The sequence below is a fragment of the Protobothrops mucrosquamatus genome, unplaced genomic scaffold (genome assembly GCF_001527695.2).
Source record: "Protobothrops mucrosquamatus isolate PMUCROS unplaced genomic scaffold, P.Mucros_1.0 scaffold46, whole genome shotgun sequence".
In the NCBI taxonomy this organism is placed as follows: Eukaryota; Metazoa; Chordata; class Lepidosauria; order Squamata; family Viperidae; genus Protobothrops; species Protobothrops mucrosquamatus.
In genome coordinates, this window is record NW_015386428.1 from 1560941 (window position 1) to 1574292 (window position 13352).

A 13352-nucleotide genomic window follows, 5' to 3' on the forward strand; every position below is an offset into this window, starting at 1 on the left:
ATGGGATGGTTTTAACTGCCTTGTAAAATATAATCTAAAATGGACTATCTTTTTGATGTTTGTTGCCATGGAAATAGTATATTTTACAATCCTTTACAGTACAAATTCTTGGGTGCTTCACAGCATAAAAACAAAAAAATATATACAAAAGGCATACAACAGTAGCAATAACCAGATGGTGGAACAGTCAACAAGACAAAAGTTGTACACCAGAAGGAGTTCCAACCACACTTAGTCCAACACCTGGAAGGAGAAGCAGATCTTTGAGGCCCTCTGGACTGCCATCCAAGTGGAAGCCTTCCAGATGGCAGGTGCCACAACGGAGGAGGCATACTTCTAGGGTGCCAATAGATGGCACTGTTTGATCAAAGGAACCATTGAAGGTTTGAAGATCTTAAGTGAAAGCAAATCTACCACTTCATGAGGCAGCCTATTCCACTGATTGACAGCTCTTATTGTGGAAATTCCTCCTAATACCTGTATCTACTTCCGTGTGGTTTCAAACCATTGTTCTACTGCTGCCTTTGGGTGACAGAGATCATCCATTCCATCTTCTGTCTCGCAACTCTTTAAATCAGAGGTCCCCAACCTTTTGGGCACCAGGGACCGGTTCCATGGAGAAAAGTTTTTCCACGGACCAGAGAGTGCATGGTTTTGTGTGCTGCCTGCATCCCACGGATGGGACTTTGCTTGTTTGTTGCTAGCATGCCTCTAGTTTTGTGTCATTTGCATATTTAATGATCATTTCCTCAACTTCAGGATATTAATAAACATGTTTAATAGGACAGGCCAAGACAGAACCCTGTGGCCCTCTACCTGATACTACTCTTCAACTTGATGTAGAACCACTTGTGAGCATCCTTTGGGTGTTGATTCCACTATACCCACCGCTTGTGTAATTTAGCTCAGTGGTCCCCAATCCCCGGTCTGCGCCGGTTAGGGAAGGGACCAGGCCATGCAGCTGGAGGTGAGCTGAAGCTGTGGCATGCGGTGAGTCTGCAGAAGTTGGGACTGGGGCAGGAGGGCGGCTATCATAAATACTGTGAAGTTGCCCACCATGATCTAATACACACAGTGTGTTTCCTTTTTCTTAAACAGTACTCAACATTGTCCCAAAGGTGTTTTTCAAAAGACAACTGGACTTCCTTGGTTTTTTTCCTTGAAGACATTTCACTTCTCACCCAAGAAGCTTCTTCAATTCTGATTTCAGAACTAAAGAAGCTTCTTGGATGAGAAGCAAAACATCTTTAAAGAAAAAACCAAGTTACCTTTTGAAAAAGCATCTTTAGGACAACCATGACCTGAATGATTGAGAATTTCTATAGACAGTACTCAACCTTGTTTTATGTGTCCACATTGATTTTGTTCCCTGAAGTTGTCCTCAGTATTAATATTCAGCTGATGACAAATTCTTCCTGATGAAGTAAGAAGTAAGACTGTTGTGAACATGATATAATTAGGAACAAAGAGAGTAATTCCCCATTCCTTCCAGCTGCCTTTGAAGGTTTTTCTGTTTTGATATTTTAATTGCTGCCATGTATTGAGATAATGGCTTTAATATCTGAGGCATTTATTTTTCTCTTGTTTAGTCTTTTAATACCTTTGCAATCCACTAGAGAATTCTTGCTGTTGGTGGGAGCAATAAAAATCAGAAGCAATCGATAAGCATAATTGCCCTCAGCAGCCAAATCCTTTGACTCCGTCCTGTGTGGAACAATGGTTGAAATTTCTCTTTCTGACCTGAGGTGTCCATTTTCGCATCCTCAGTTTCACCAAGGACATTGCTCTCCTGCTCAGACACCTGAGACAGGCCGTCTGAAGGGAACTGCTGACTTGGCCAGGAGCATCTGGAAGCCTCACACACACACACCCCATTTCTCTCCCTCTTCCTTGCTGCAGGATCCTCCCAGCTGATGAAGTGTCTCACGATCCACATAGGACTCCAGGACTCCTTGCTGTAGACATTGCCCAGGCACCATAAACAGAGGTAAAAGGGCCTCCCCTGCACTGCACAAGCCCATCCTGGACCCTCTTCACCCCAACGCTCAGCTCTGACCTTTCTGCTTCCTGAGCCAGGAGGAAGTTTGGGGGAGGCAGAGCCAGACTTTGGGAGGGGGTTGCAAAGGAGGACATTCCTACTCTTCAGATTGTGGCTGCTTGTAAGAAGCAAAAAGGGCACCTTGAGGGATGCTTATCCAGCAAAGGAACGTGAAAGCAAAGAGGGGCCCCACCTGCGGTCTGCTGCTCAGGGCAGGCCCTAGGCCCAGGTGAGTAGGCCTCAGGGGGAGCCTACGGGGGCCAAAATTGAAAAGACTTCTGAAAAGCAGAAAAAGCAAAAGACAGTAGTGGCACACTCTGTGAGCCAGCATGGCTCAAGGGCTAAATGTAATTTTGCAATATAAATATGGTGAAAGTTTCTGAGAAAAGAAAAAAAATTGGTCTGAGGCTGAAAATCATAAATATAAAAGCTCAAAAACCTAAAGAAAAACACACACCCCAAGAAACAAAAAGCCGCTTTTTTGAAATGCCTAACCAGATGGAAAGGCAAACCCAACTGCAGGGGGCGCCAGAGGGCCAGAGCTAGGCACAGGCTCCAGGGCCTGAAGCTCAGGGGACCCTCAAGCCGGAGCACAGCAGAAGGGGGGCCAATTGTGGAGGGGCTGCAACCAGGCTGGCTTCACAGGGAGCCTGAGGTCCAGCTCCCCAGGCCTCAGTTCCTGCCCCACAGCCCAAAGTGGCGGTGCTGCTGATGCTGAGTGCCTGCAAAGGGTCAGCTCTTGGGGCCCTCAAGCACCCAGGAGAGTTGGGCGGGGTCTCTGGGCCAGGAGCTTGATCCCCAGGCATCTGCCAGCAGGGCTGAGCAGCAGCAGCAGGATTTGCAAGCTGGTCTTTTGGGGGGCGGATGTAGGAGCCCTGTTGTGGGCTCCTGATGGGGAAGGGGTTGAGGGTGGCCCTCGTCCTGGCTGGGCCTCCACTTTCCCACCCCTTCCCTTTCTCCTGCTTTAGGTCTGCCGCCATGGGCAACCTGATCAAAGTGCTGGGCAAAGATTTAGAAAACTGTCCTCACTTCTTCCTGGATTTTGAAAGTAAGTCCCGGGCACAAAACAAAGGGGGCTGGGGGGCCCCATAAATCCTGATGGGGGAGTCACTGTTCTCCACCAGTTTTGGCCATGGATTCCTTTGGTCTCCTGGAGGGAGCCAACCTCTGCATCTGTCTCAGAGGAGACATGTTTGCACTACAAAAAAGCAGCAGCGTTGCAAATTCTGTTAGGGAGGGGCGCCCACAGTTTTAGAACTGACGCCTAGACGTCCTCAGATTTCAGGTCCAGAGTTTCCCATCAAGCAAATTGGGGATCATTAAATCCCTGCATCTTTTTATTGGTGCATGTGTTTCATTTTGCACCCCTCTTGCCATTCTGGGGTGCTCAGGACAGATGACAGATTGGAAAACCAGAAGTAAAAAGCAAAACCATATAAAGCATTTACAACCCAGCTAAAGATCTTTCAGTTGCAGCTGAGGTTGCATCCTTCGGTCCAGATGAAAAGGGCGGCATGTAGGCTGGGAGTCTTTCCCCCCAAGTCTGAAACAGAGGCCTAAGCAAGCCCACCCCTCTGCTCCCACCCCCAAAGTGAGACTTCCTAGTGTGGGAACCACTGAATCACAGGTCTTGTTCTGAAGCAACACTTCCACTAGCCCAAGAGAGTGGACACCTCCAAGATGCTAACGGTCCGTCTCCCATATAGGAAAGAGAGAATTTTACTGGCATTATGAAATGCTGGCACAAAAGAGGAAAAGGCTTGTGTATTTCTTCCTTGTAATTAAAAAACTTAAGCCATACCTTTGGGATAAAATTAACAGTACATTTATTGATTGTGCTCAATTGAGCTGCCATGGTTAGATTGGCTAAGTATAAGCCATAGGTTGGTCCCAACACATGCTCATTGCTCGAGTTGGTGTCTCTTATCCTCAGTGCTTCCATCTGCAAAATGGGAGCAGTGGTGCTGATGGTCTTTGACAATGCATCCAGGGGTTACTGAGAGAAGCCTTGGGGTCTTGGAAGTGCCATATAAAGGCTTAGATCCATTTCAGGTGCTTCACATGTCACTTCTATTCAAAACCTTCCTGGGAATGCTTCCTTCCTTCAGGCAGAAGGTTTTCAATATTGCAACAGGGACACAGAGCTGCTGTGCTCCAGCCACGATGGGCCACCTCAGGCCTGCCTGCCACAGGGGTGCCCCTCCCCCTCCCATGTCAGAGAACAGTGGCTCTCCTCTTCCTTATCATTGGTCTTCCTCGCCATCAGCCAATGCTCACCTCCATTCAGGGCAGGAAGAAGCAGGCCAGACCAGACCTAGTTCAGCTTGGACACCCCCATTGCATTCCTGGATTTTCCTGCCTTTGGCTTTGCATTGGCTTTGTCTGACCTGCTGGAGACTCTTCCTGTCCCAGATGGGGAGCCATTCCCAACCCCATTGTGCCCATCCTTGCCCCCCCTCATGACCCATCATGCTTTTCTCCCTCTTGTCTCTTCTCTTGCAGGTGTGTCACATGGGGAATCTTCTTAAAGTGTTGACTTATAATGAGCATGACCAAGGCCCTAATTTTTTCCTTGACTTTGAACGTGAGAAGGGTTTTTAAAATTATGTTTGTCTTTATTTTAATTTCACAAGTTCTTTCATTAATTTATGCTTTATTCACGTTGATTTACTTTCATTTGGTATTATTTTGCTGGGCTAAGCAGGGTGGTGGAACTGGGGAACTAGGAGGGCAAGAAAGAGACTGGACAGTCACTTGTCTGAGATGGTATAGGTTCCCCTGCTTGAGCAGGGGGCTGGTTTAGAAGACCTCCAAGGTCCCTTCCAGATTCTATTCTACTCTACTCTATACTCTACTCTACTCTCCAGACAGATAGATGGCAGTTGCAGAGGAAGTGGGGGCAGGCCCATTAAAGATGTTGAGGGAGTCAGGAAGGGCAGGACTTTCAAGAGGAAAGCGGGATCAGGAGCTCCATCTCTAGAACAGCATAAAGACCTCTAGGCTTCATTAGCAGCGTCATTTGCAGGGGGCCCCATTAACCAGTCTAAGGTCACTGTTATCAGTGACCCCTCCCCTATTTCTGCTCCTTAAGGACATGGACTTCTTTAGAGAGCAACTTGGGCCCTTTGCCTGAGAGTGGACTTCATCTCCCAGAATCCCTGGTTGGGGAGCTCTGGGAGCTGAAGTCCATTCTTTGGGAGGACATCCTAGCTGTGGAAGAAGGAACCCACATTGGGGGAGAAAGGAATGAAGAAATGAGGGATGCTGGCCCATCAGACAGACCCTGAGGGTGAGAGGGACCCCTGCTTAGTAGCAGCCATGTAGCCCTGACTTAGGTTGCCACAGGTGTAAAGCTGTTTCATGCTTTCTATTCTGTTTGGTTCTCCTGTATGTTTTTCTATATACTTATTTTCTACAATTTCTCCTGCTCTGCTCAAGGCCGAAGAACTTGGCTTATCAGAGCAAAGCAACTCATGAGTCATGGCTTTCTGGTGAAGCCCCAGGATATTTCCCCTCCCTCCTAGGGGGTCTCCCTTTCTTGGTGATGGGGCAAAGGATCTGGAGACAGAAGCTTATGGATCCCTTGAAGATCCTGCTTCTCCAGGCACCAGTTTGGATTGACTGACCAGCTTGGGGAGGTGCTTTATGGACTTACAAGAGTGTCCTCAGAAGTGTCCTAGCTCCTTCCCATCACTGGCCAGCCAACCATCCTCCTCCCTTCCATATGCTCCCCTCTATGGCCACTCCTTTGCCCCCCAGCTTCTGAATTCTGCCTCCCTTCCTTTCTGGGTGGGGTGTGCTGCAGATGCTCAGCCCACGGAAGCCGAGACTGCTGTCTGGAACCAGGTGAATGCTGTTCTGGAGGAGGCCCAGACCATCCTGGCAGAACTGCAGTCCTACACTGGTGCTGGCCAAGAGATCCGAGAGGTATGAGCAAAGCTGAGCTTGCAGCCAGCCCAGACTATGCCACAAGCGTGGCTAAGGTGGGAGGCTCTGTTCTCACAACCATGAGATTCTGCACTGGGATTTTTGTTGCCCCGGCTTTGGTCGCTCAACATTTTTGTCTTGCTAGCCTTGGTTAGTCAGAGCACCTCCTCCAGATAGATTGTTCCCAAGTCTTGGGGACTGAGGGTGGGCTTCAGCTGCCACGGGCTTTCTCTAGCCTCAGAGTAGTCCCCAGATATCCCAGCTCCCGGGAGTCAGGCCCACAGTTGATCCACCAGGGAACAGGCCTGGTTGGGGTTGCAGGCTGCTTCTCTGGGAAAATAAAACCAGAGCAGTGGAGGGTTTTAGGATCAGCACGTCCAGCATGACAGTTTCCTTCTTCAGGCGATCCAGAACCCCAGTGACCAGCAGCTTCAAGAAAAGGCCTGGCGTGCTGTGTGTCCTCTTGTGGCGAAGCTGAAACGGTTTTATGAGTTTTCTCTTAGGCTTGGTAAATGTATGTCTGCTTGGTGTGCGAAGGGAGGGATGACAAAGGAGGCAGTTCACACACACATACACAGACACACACTTTTACTTTTTGCAGCCTGTCTTTCAGATTGCATCTTCATATATTGATTATACTTACCGGGGCCCTGGTAACCTAAGAAAAGGCAGTCAGTATGGGAGCAGCTCCTGGGGTGCCCGAGTGTCCTTATCCGGTGCCAAAAGGTTGAAGGATCTGTTTGGGGAGGGGCTTTTCTGGGCACGGTGGTCCCTGGGTTCTAGGTTTCCCTTCTGAAGACATTTTTCTTTCTTGTTCCTTTGTGGGGGAGGACAGGAGCCTCAGTTCTTCCTCTTTCCTGAGGCTTTTTCCTCTTAGCAGCTGGTGCTTCTTCTCCTACACAAGAGCCTGGCCTGGCTGTGCAGAAAAAGGAGTGCCTTCAACCCCTTGTAGCATTGGGCCAGCCCCCCAAGTGGCACACAGGGACTGACCTGTCCTTTGTTTTCCCCCCCCAGAGAACGCCTTGCGGAGCTTGCTGGAGGCCCTGACCAGCCCCCCCTATGCCCCCACCCAGCACTTGGAGAGAGAGCAGGCCTTAGCCAAGCAGTTTGCAGAAATCCTGCACTTCACCCTCAGCTTTGATGAGCTCAAGGTACCTTGTGTGTGGGGTGGGGGGTGGGGGTGAATGGAGGACAGGAGAAAGAAGTAAAAGGGTTGCAGGGGTGGTGCAGCTTCAGGCTCACAACTGGTCCAAACAATGTTTAAGCATGACTCTGTTGAGACTTTTTCTTTGGGCAATCAAAATGCGCCAAACCTGCCCAGACAGAGGGAACCTGGATCTCTAACCCTTGATCTGCCTCTGTCTGGTGGGCTCTCTCAGCTGAATCTCTCTCTCCTCTGCCCCATTCATTTTGATATTTAATCTGCCCATCTGTGTTCTCTGAGTAAATGACATACTGAGTAAACATATCCAGTAAGATCCCATAATAAATTTGCAGTATATCTAGTAAGAGCAATAGTCAGTGCAGAAAAATACATAATTCCCTATAAAATATGGGATTTATAAATATTCTCTCTGCTGTTTCCTTTATGTAATTGCAACTGCTTGTAAACCTCCTTGCTCTTTCTGAAGGACAACACTTGGGTCTCACCCAGCCCGCCAGGCAGGCAGCTCCCATTCTCTCTTTAGATGGAAGGGGTGTTTTTCCTCCTCCTCCTCCTCCTCCTCCTCCTCCACAAATCTTGCCGTCTGAATTAGCTGTGATGTCTCCTGGTGGTGGCTGAGGCTGGGATCCACCCAGCTCCCACTGGCCATTTCAGGTTGTTGCAGACTTTTCAGGAGAATCCAGTTCCTTCAATGTGGGCTCCCACACACACACACACCAATGTCGGAGAGGCATCCCTTCCCATGTCTGCTCCCTTGAAAGATCTGGCCGCAGGTCCCCAGACTCAGAGGGGTGTCACGGGTGGGGAGCTGACCCTTTCCCCACCAGCTCCCCACTTCTATAGAGTTGTTTTACTTCACAGGATCAGAGACCAGGGAATAACCCTTCCCTCCTCTTTTCCTTGCCAATTCTTCCCACACTGGCAGCTGATCCCAAGGCTTTCCTATCTAGGCAGCTGGGCAAGAGGGCAGGAGCTGAAGGTCCCCTCTTCTCTGGAGCTGCCCCCAGGATCAGAGTCCTGGCAGAGAGAAAGAGGCTCCCACCCTCAGCCATTGTCCGCCACCGCATGGCCTGCCCAGAGGGCCTGCGAGGAGTTTTTTCAGGCTACTTTAAAACAAGGGATTAGCACTCCTTCAGAAGAGCACTAAACATGTGTTTAAAAATTTCCCACAAATCATTTAAAAAGCAAGGGGTTGTAACATAAAGGGACACCTTGCAACCACCCTTCCTAATCTCAGATATTTTATTCTGAAAGATTACTAAATTCATTTGCCCTATGAACTGTCAACACTAACTTTCTCCCCCGCCCCCCCCCAACCCACATTTCAGGGTAGTCAGAAAGCATCTCATAGTTGCTGCAGGAAGCAGCTAAATGTGGATTTCTCTCTGCCCTGTCCTACTCCGACAGTGTCTGCTAGGGGTCCCGAGTGTGTTGGGGATAATGGTTTTCCCAGTCTGTGAACAAACTGTAAGCCCGGGGCCTCATCCCCAAGGAATGTTGGGGCTTCCAGTGAAGCCAAGGTGGGGCCAGGAGGAAGCCCTTTTCAGGTGTTCCCTTATCTCCCTCAGATGACCAATCCTGCCATTCAGAATGATTTTAGCTACTACAGAAGAACCATCAGCCGAAATCGAATCAACAATTTGCAAGTAAGGAAATGCTTCTCTGTTTTGCTAAGTTTTGGACACATAAAACTCTGGCATGAATAAAGTGGAAAAAAGAAAAAGATCGATGCAGAGCAATGCGGTGATTAATTAAAATCTATTATTTGCTTATGAGATAATGACCAATTTTACCCTAACCCTAATCCTAACCCTTTACTCAATTGCGAAAAATGCCAAGGAACCAATCGGGAGGACCACCGTCTCCCCTCAGCCAGGTGGGCTTTTGAAAGTGGGGAAAGCAGACCCTATTTTGGTTTTCTCTTTGAAGGGTTGAGTTTTCTCATCCCTGATGGGGGAATGAGAGCAAGCAAAGCTGACTCTTCCCCAGAGAAATTCCACCCCCACTGCAGTCCTGCAGTTGTCCTGCAAGTGGGTCACTTGCCTTGCCTTGCTCTGTGCCCCCACATGCAGCTGGATGCGGAGAGCGAGGTCAACAATGAGATGGCCAACCGGATGTCTCTCTTCTACGCCGAGGCTACCCCGATGCTGAAAACTCTGAGCAGTGCCACGACCAAGTTTGTTTCAGAGGTGAGCCGTGAGACCTCCTGGGATATTTTTGCAAGTCCCAGGAGGAAGAGACTGAGGCGCCAGCGCTGCAGAGGCTCTGGGGAGGGAGGGGGGTCTGAGGCCCTCCTTCGCCCTGAACGCGCTTCCTCCCCAGGATGAAGAGGAAGTGATCCCCCCACCCACGGAGGCTCTTGCTCTCTTTCTTTCAGAACAAAACTCTCCCAATAGAGGACACGACTGACTGCCTGAGCACCATGGCCTGTGTCTGCCGAGTGATGCTGGAAACTCCGTGAGTTTTGGCCTGCTCCTCCACGGACATAGGCTTGCACTGCGGAGGCCGCTGGGCTGCTTACACCACAGGCCCTTGCCACTAAGACCCCAGGGAAGCTGGCAGGAAGGAGGGCAGCAGACCAGCGGCCAAGACGGTTGGTGGTTCTGCTTATGGTCAAGTGCAGAAGGGTGAATGCATCAGGAAAAGGCTGCAGTCTCCCTGGCAAGCGGGCTTCTTCTTTGAAGTGGTGTGGACGCAGACCAGAATTGATGGCATCTGGCATTTTTCCAGGAAGGAAGGAAAACTGAACCTGTGGCCAGTTCTTTCCAAGTCTCTTTTCTGCTTTCCCACAGGGAATATCGCAGCAGGTTCACTAACACTGAGACCCTCCTCTTCTGCATGCGGGTGATGGTGGGGGTCATCATTCTCTACGATCACGTCCACCCAGTGGGGGCATTCGCTAAGACCTCCAAGATAGATGTGAGTAACCTTTGAGACCCACACGGCTCAGTGTAGCCTTCGGGTGAAGCTCAGGTTTTGTGAGCTCCCCCGCCTCACTTGCGCTCTGAATTCTCAGTGGGAGACTCACCCCGGTTCTCTCACCACTTCCGGCATCATTTTTCCTACCAGAGAATATCCATTAGGAAGGGCAGCCAATCAGGTGGTGCTGCTGGCGGCATCTGCGGTTTTTTAAAAAAAATGGGAAGGAGGAATAAGAGCAGCATAGCTGCTGAGAGTGATATCAGAGAGGCAGCCAAGAGGTGGATGCTGACTTCCAAATAGGAATAGATTGCAGATCTTTCAAAGAGGCATGCACTCAAAAGAGTGGAGCACTTTAAACAGCCCATGCAGAAGGACATGCATGTGACCCCTTAAAGCCACTTCGTCCTCCCAAGGGGAGGGCTGCTCTCTCTTTGGAGGTGAGGGGCAAAGAAGAGAGGCTGTTCTCAAAAAGGTTTCAAAGGAAAGCAGCAAAGTTTTGGAGAAATCTCCCTGGCAAGGAAAGGATTGGCAGTCCAGCTTAAACTTGCTGTTACCCATTTTGCTGCATGCCCTTTACTCACAGTCACATGTTTAAAAAGTCCCCTTAGAGATAGAAGAAGCCTCTTTTGGTCTCTGGTGAAAGTTCGGCAGGCCTCGTTGCACTTTTCCAGCCCTTTCTCCCCTCTGCAAATGAAAGCTCTTCCTTCCTCTTTCCCTCTAGATGAAAGGATGCATCAAGGTTTTGAAAGAGCAGCCCTCCAACAGTACAGAAGGCCTTCTCAATGCTCTGAGGTATGGCAGCTCCAAAGGTGCTCCCGTGCCCACCGGAGGTCCAGTGTGCCTCTTGACCAGGCACTTTGGGTGCTGGAACTGCAGGTGGTCAGCCATTGCCCTTCTGGGAAGCTTCATGAGAATAGCAGGGGAGAACTTTCACGGGATGAAATTGGGAAGAAGATACAGAACAGAGACAGCTGACTGGGAGAGATTAACTGTGTAGAAGTACTACCTATCTGATTAGGTAGAAAACTATTCTTGTTTTGCCCAAATATGAACAAATATTCCCATTTCCCAGGAAATGAAGCTTTCTTAGGGTAAGAATTGGTCTGGGTCTGGGTTCTCCCCACTCCATCCAGTGGATGCTTTGGTGCCACAAATGATTTACAGTTCAATTCAACAGGAACCTGTTAGCACTTTACGGCCATTTGTTTCTCCTCACTTCTATCACAGGAAAGACCTTTTCCTGAAGGCCTCTGATGGTGAAACAGAGGCCGGGGTGCGCTGTACGCATCAATCCGGAGCTCGGTTCTCAGCTGCAGAGGCCTTTCCTGAAGGCCTCTGATGGCGAAACGGAGGCCGGGGGGGGGGCGCTGTGCGTGAGCGGCGGCAAGTGGCCGCTGAAGTGGGCTGGCAAGGCAGGTGTCGGGGCATGGGAGGCCTGGGTGCAACGGTAAATGGATGTGGGGCATGTGGGGCAGCTCCACCCTCCCACCCCCACCTTAGCTTGATTTTTAGGCATGCGCCTCACCCCAAAACTAGGGCTTATTTTGGGGGTAAGGCTTATATTAGGTCAACCCCCCAAAATCAAGCTAGGGTTTCTTTTTGGGGAAACACGGTAGAAAGGTTGTAAGTGTGAAAAATGGTTATAAGTCATTTTTTCAGTGTTGTTATAACTTTGAATGGTCACTAAATCAACTGTTGTAAGTTGAGGACTACCTGTACAGTGCATCAGAAAACCCTTAACTGGGTGACCGAAATACTTCTCACTTTGCACAATGCACTGAACCAGAAGCAAACTAAAGAGATCAGCGTAGGGTGAATGCAGCCCATGTTGTGGGTCTGCCTGCAAGATGAGAGGGTAGTGGTGAATATCGCTAAGACAGGAAGGACAAGTGGGTGGAAATGCGGTCATGTGTCTTTCTGTTGCATTTTACCAGGAAGGAGTCAGGGTTCAGTGACCAGGAGGTGGGTACACAGGGATTTTCTGCATTCATCACACACAGCCCCTGCCTGTCCAGTGTTGCACTCAGGAAACGTGGCCTTAAGGGACACTCTCTTCCACCCCCGTCCTGTTCTGTAGCTCACCTTTTTTTCACGGGTTGTCTCTCTACATCACACACACACACACACACACATTCTCTCTGTTAGCTTATTCCCTGATTACTTTCTTCCAGGGCTTTCCTGTTCATGGGCCATCTATCCATCCTTCGCCCAGTGGGGGCCAAGAGGCTTTGGAGCTTCATACATGTCTCTCCCTCTTTCCCACCTCCATAAGGATGGCTGTGCTTGTCCTCCTAGGTACACCACCCGGCACCTCAATGACGACAGCACTTCTAAGCAGATCCGGGCTTTGCTGCAATGAAGCTTCCTGGAACAGCCATTCACCAGAGACACACCCAAGAAATTCTTCACGGCACCTTCGGCAAAAATTTTAATGTTAGCATGTTGCTATAAATAACCATTGGTCATCATATCCCTCATTTTGTAAAAAAGAAAAGAAAAGTTGAAGAAGTGCAGGTGAGATTGTCAAAATAAATATATAAATATATATATATACACACACAGATATAGAGATGGAACTACAATAGATATTCCAATTCCAACTCCAAGATGACCCCCGTTCAATGCTGGCCAAAGCGTAGGGTCCAGTCTCTTGCCTCAAGTGACCGGGCTGTGCTGAATCCAGTCCCATCCATGCTGGGGTGACCAGGTCCCCTGCATATCATACCTGTGGAGCATGGAGGAAGGTTTTTTCCAAGCCTTTCTGGGACCATAAGATGGATCTACAAACAAGCCTGGATGCCAGGAAAGTGATACTCTCTTACCCAAGATGTAAATAACACATCTGGAAAAGCTTGATTGAATGTATGGGCACGAGCACCATCATTAAGCCTTCAATTCTGATTCCATTCTTAGTGGCTCAGTCACACCTTTTAGATTTTTAATATGAACAACTGCATATTAACTGCACACCTATTATTTTGTACATTTTTGTGTCAAAATAAAGCAAGAAAAGTTAATGTATGAGAGATCAGCATGATTTTCTGCTTTGCTTTAATCTAGGATGGCTGTGCTTGTCAATACTGGTTGGGTCTGTTGCCCCAAACACGGCCTCCACTGTTAAGCTGATTTCTTGTGTATACCAGGCCTTGCCCGATTAGGACCAATTTTTAGGTCACGTTGCCACCAGCCTTTGCTCCTTGTAAGGCTGAGGAACGGAGCTCCAGGCCAAAAGGAGAGCAAGGAGGCATTTTAGCTAAGACCTTACATTCCACTCTGGGAAAACCAGAGATCTTTCGTTGG

General features: G+C 49.1%; 1 protein-coding gene across 2 annotated transcripts; it reads left to right on the plus strand.

Moving 5' to 3' along the window:
• The first annotated feature begins 3016 nt into the window (after positions 1 to 3016).
• LOC107283745 (protein FAM49A-like) lies at positions 3017 to 13316 on the plus strand. 2 transcript variants are annotated; one of them, XM_015811686.1, is made up of 10 exons: positions 3017 to 3086; positions 5844 to 5965; positions 6368 to 6473; positions 6980 to 7116; positions 8699 to 8776; positions 9203 to 9319; positions 9508 to 9587; positions 9923 to 10049; positions 10774 to 10844; positions 12348 to 13316. In XM_015811686.1, the coding sequence occupies exons 1-10, from the start codon at positions 3017 to 3019 to the stop codon at positions 12409 to 12411; spliced, it is 972 nt and encodes a 323-aa protein (XP_015667172.1). In that variant the 3' UTR covers positions 12412 to 13316. The 2 variants fall into 2 exon arrangements, with proteins under 2 accessions (XP_015667172.1, XP_015667171.1); XM_015811685.1 differs by lacking the exon at positions 3017 to 3086 and adding an exon at positions 4550 to 4622.
• Positions 13317 to 13352: the final 36 nt, after the last annotated feature.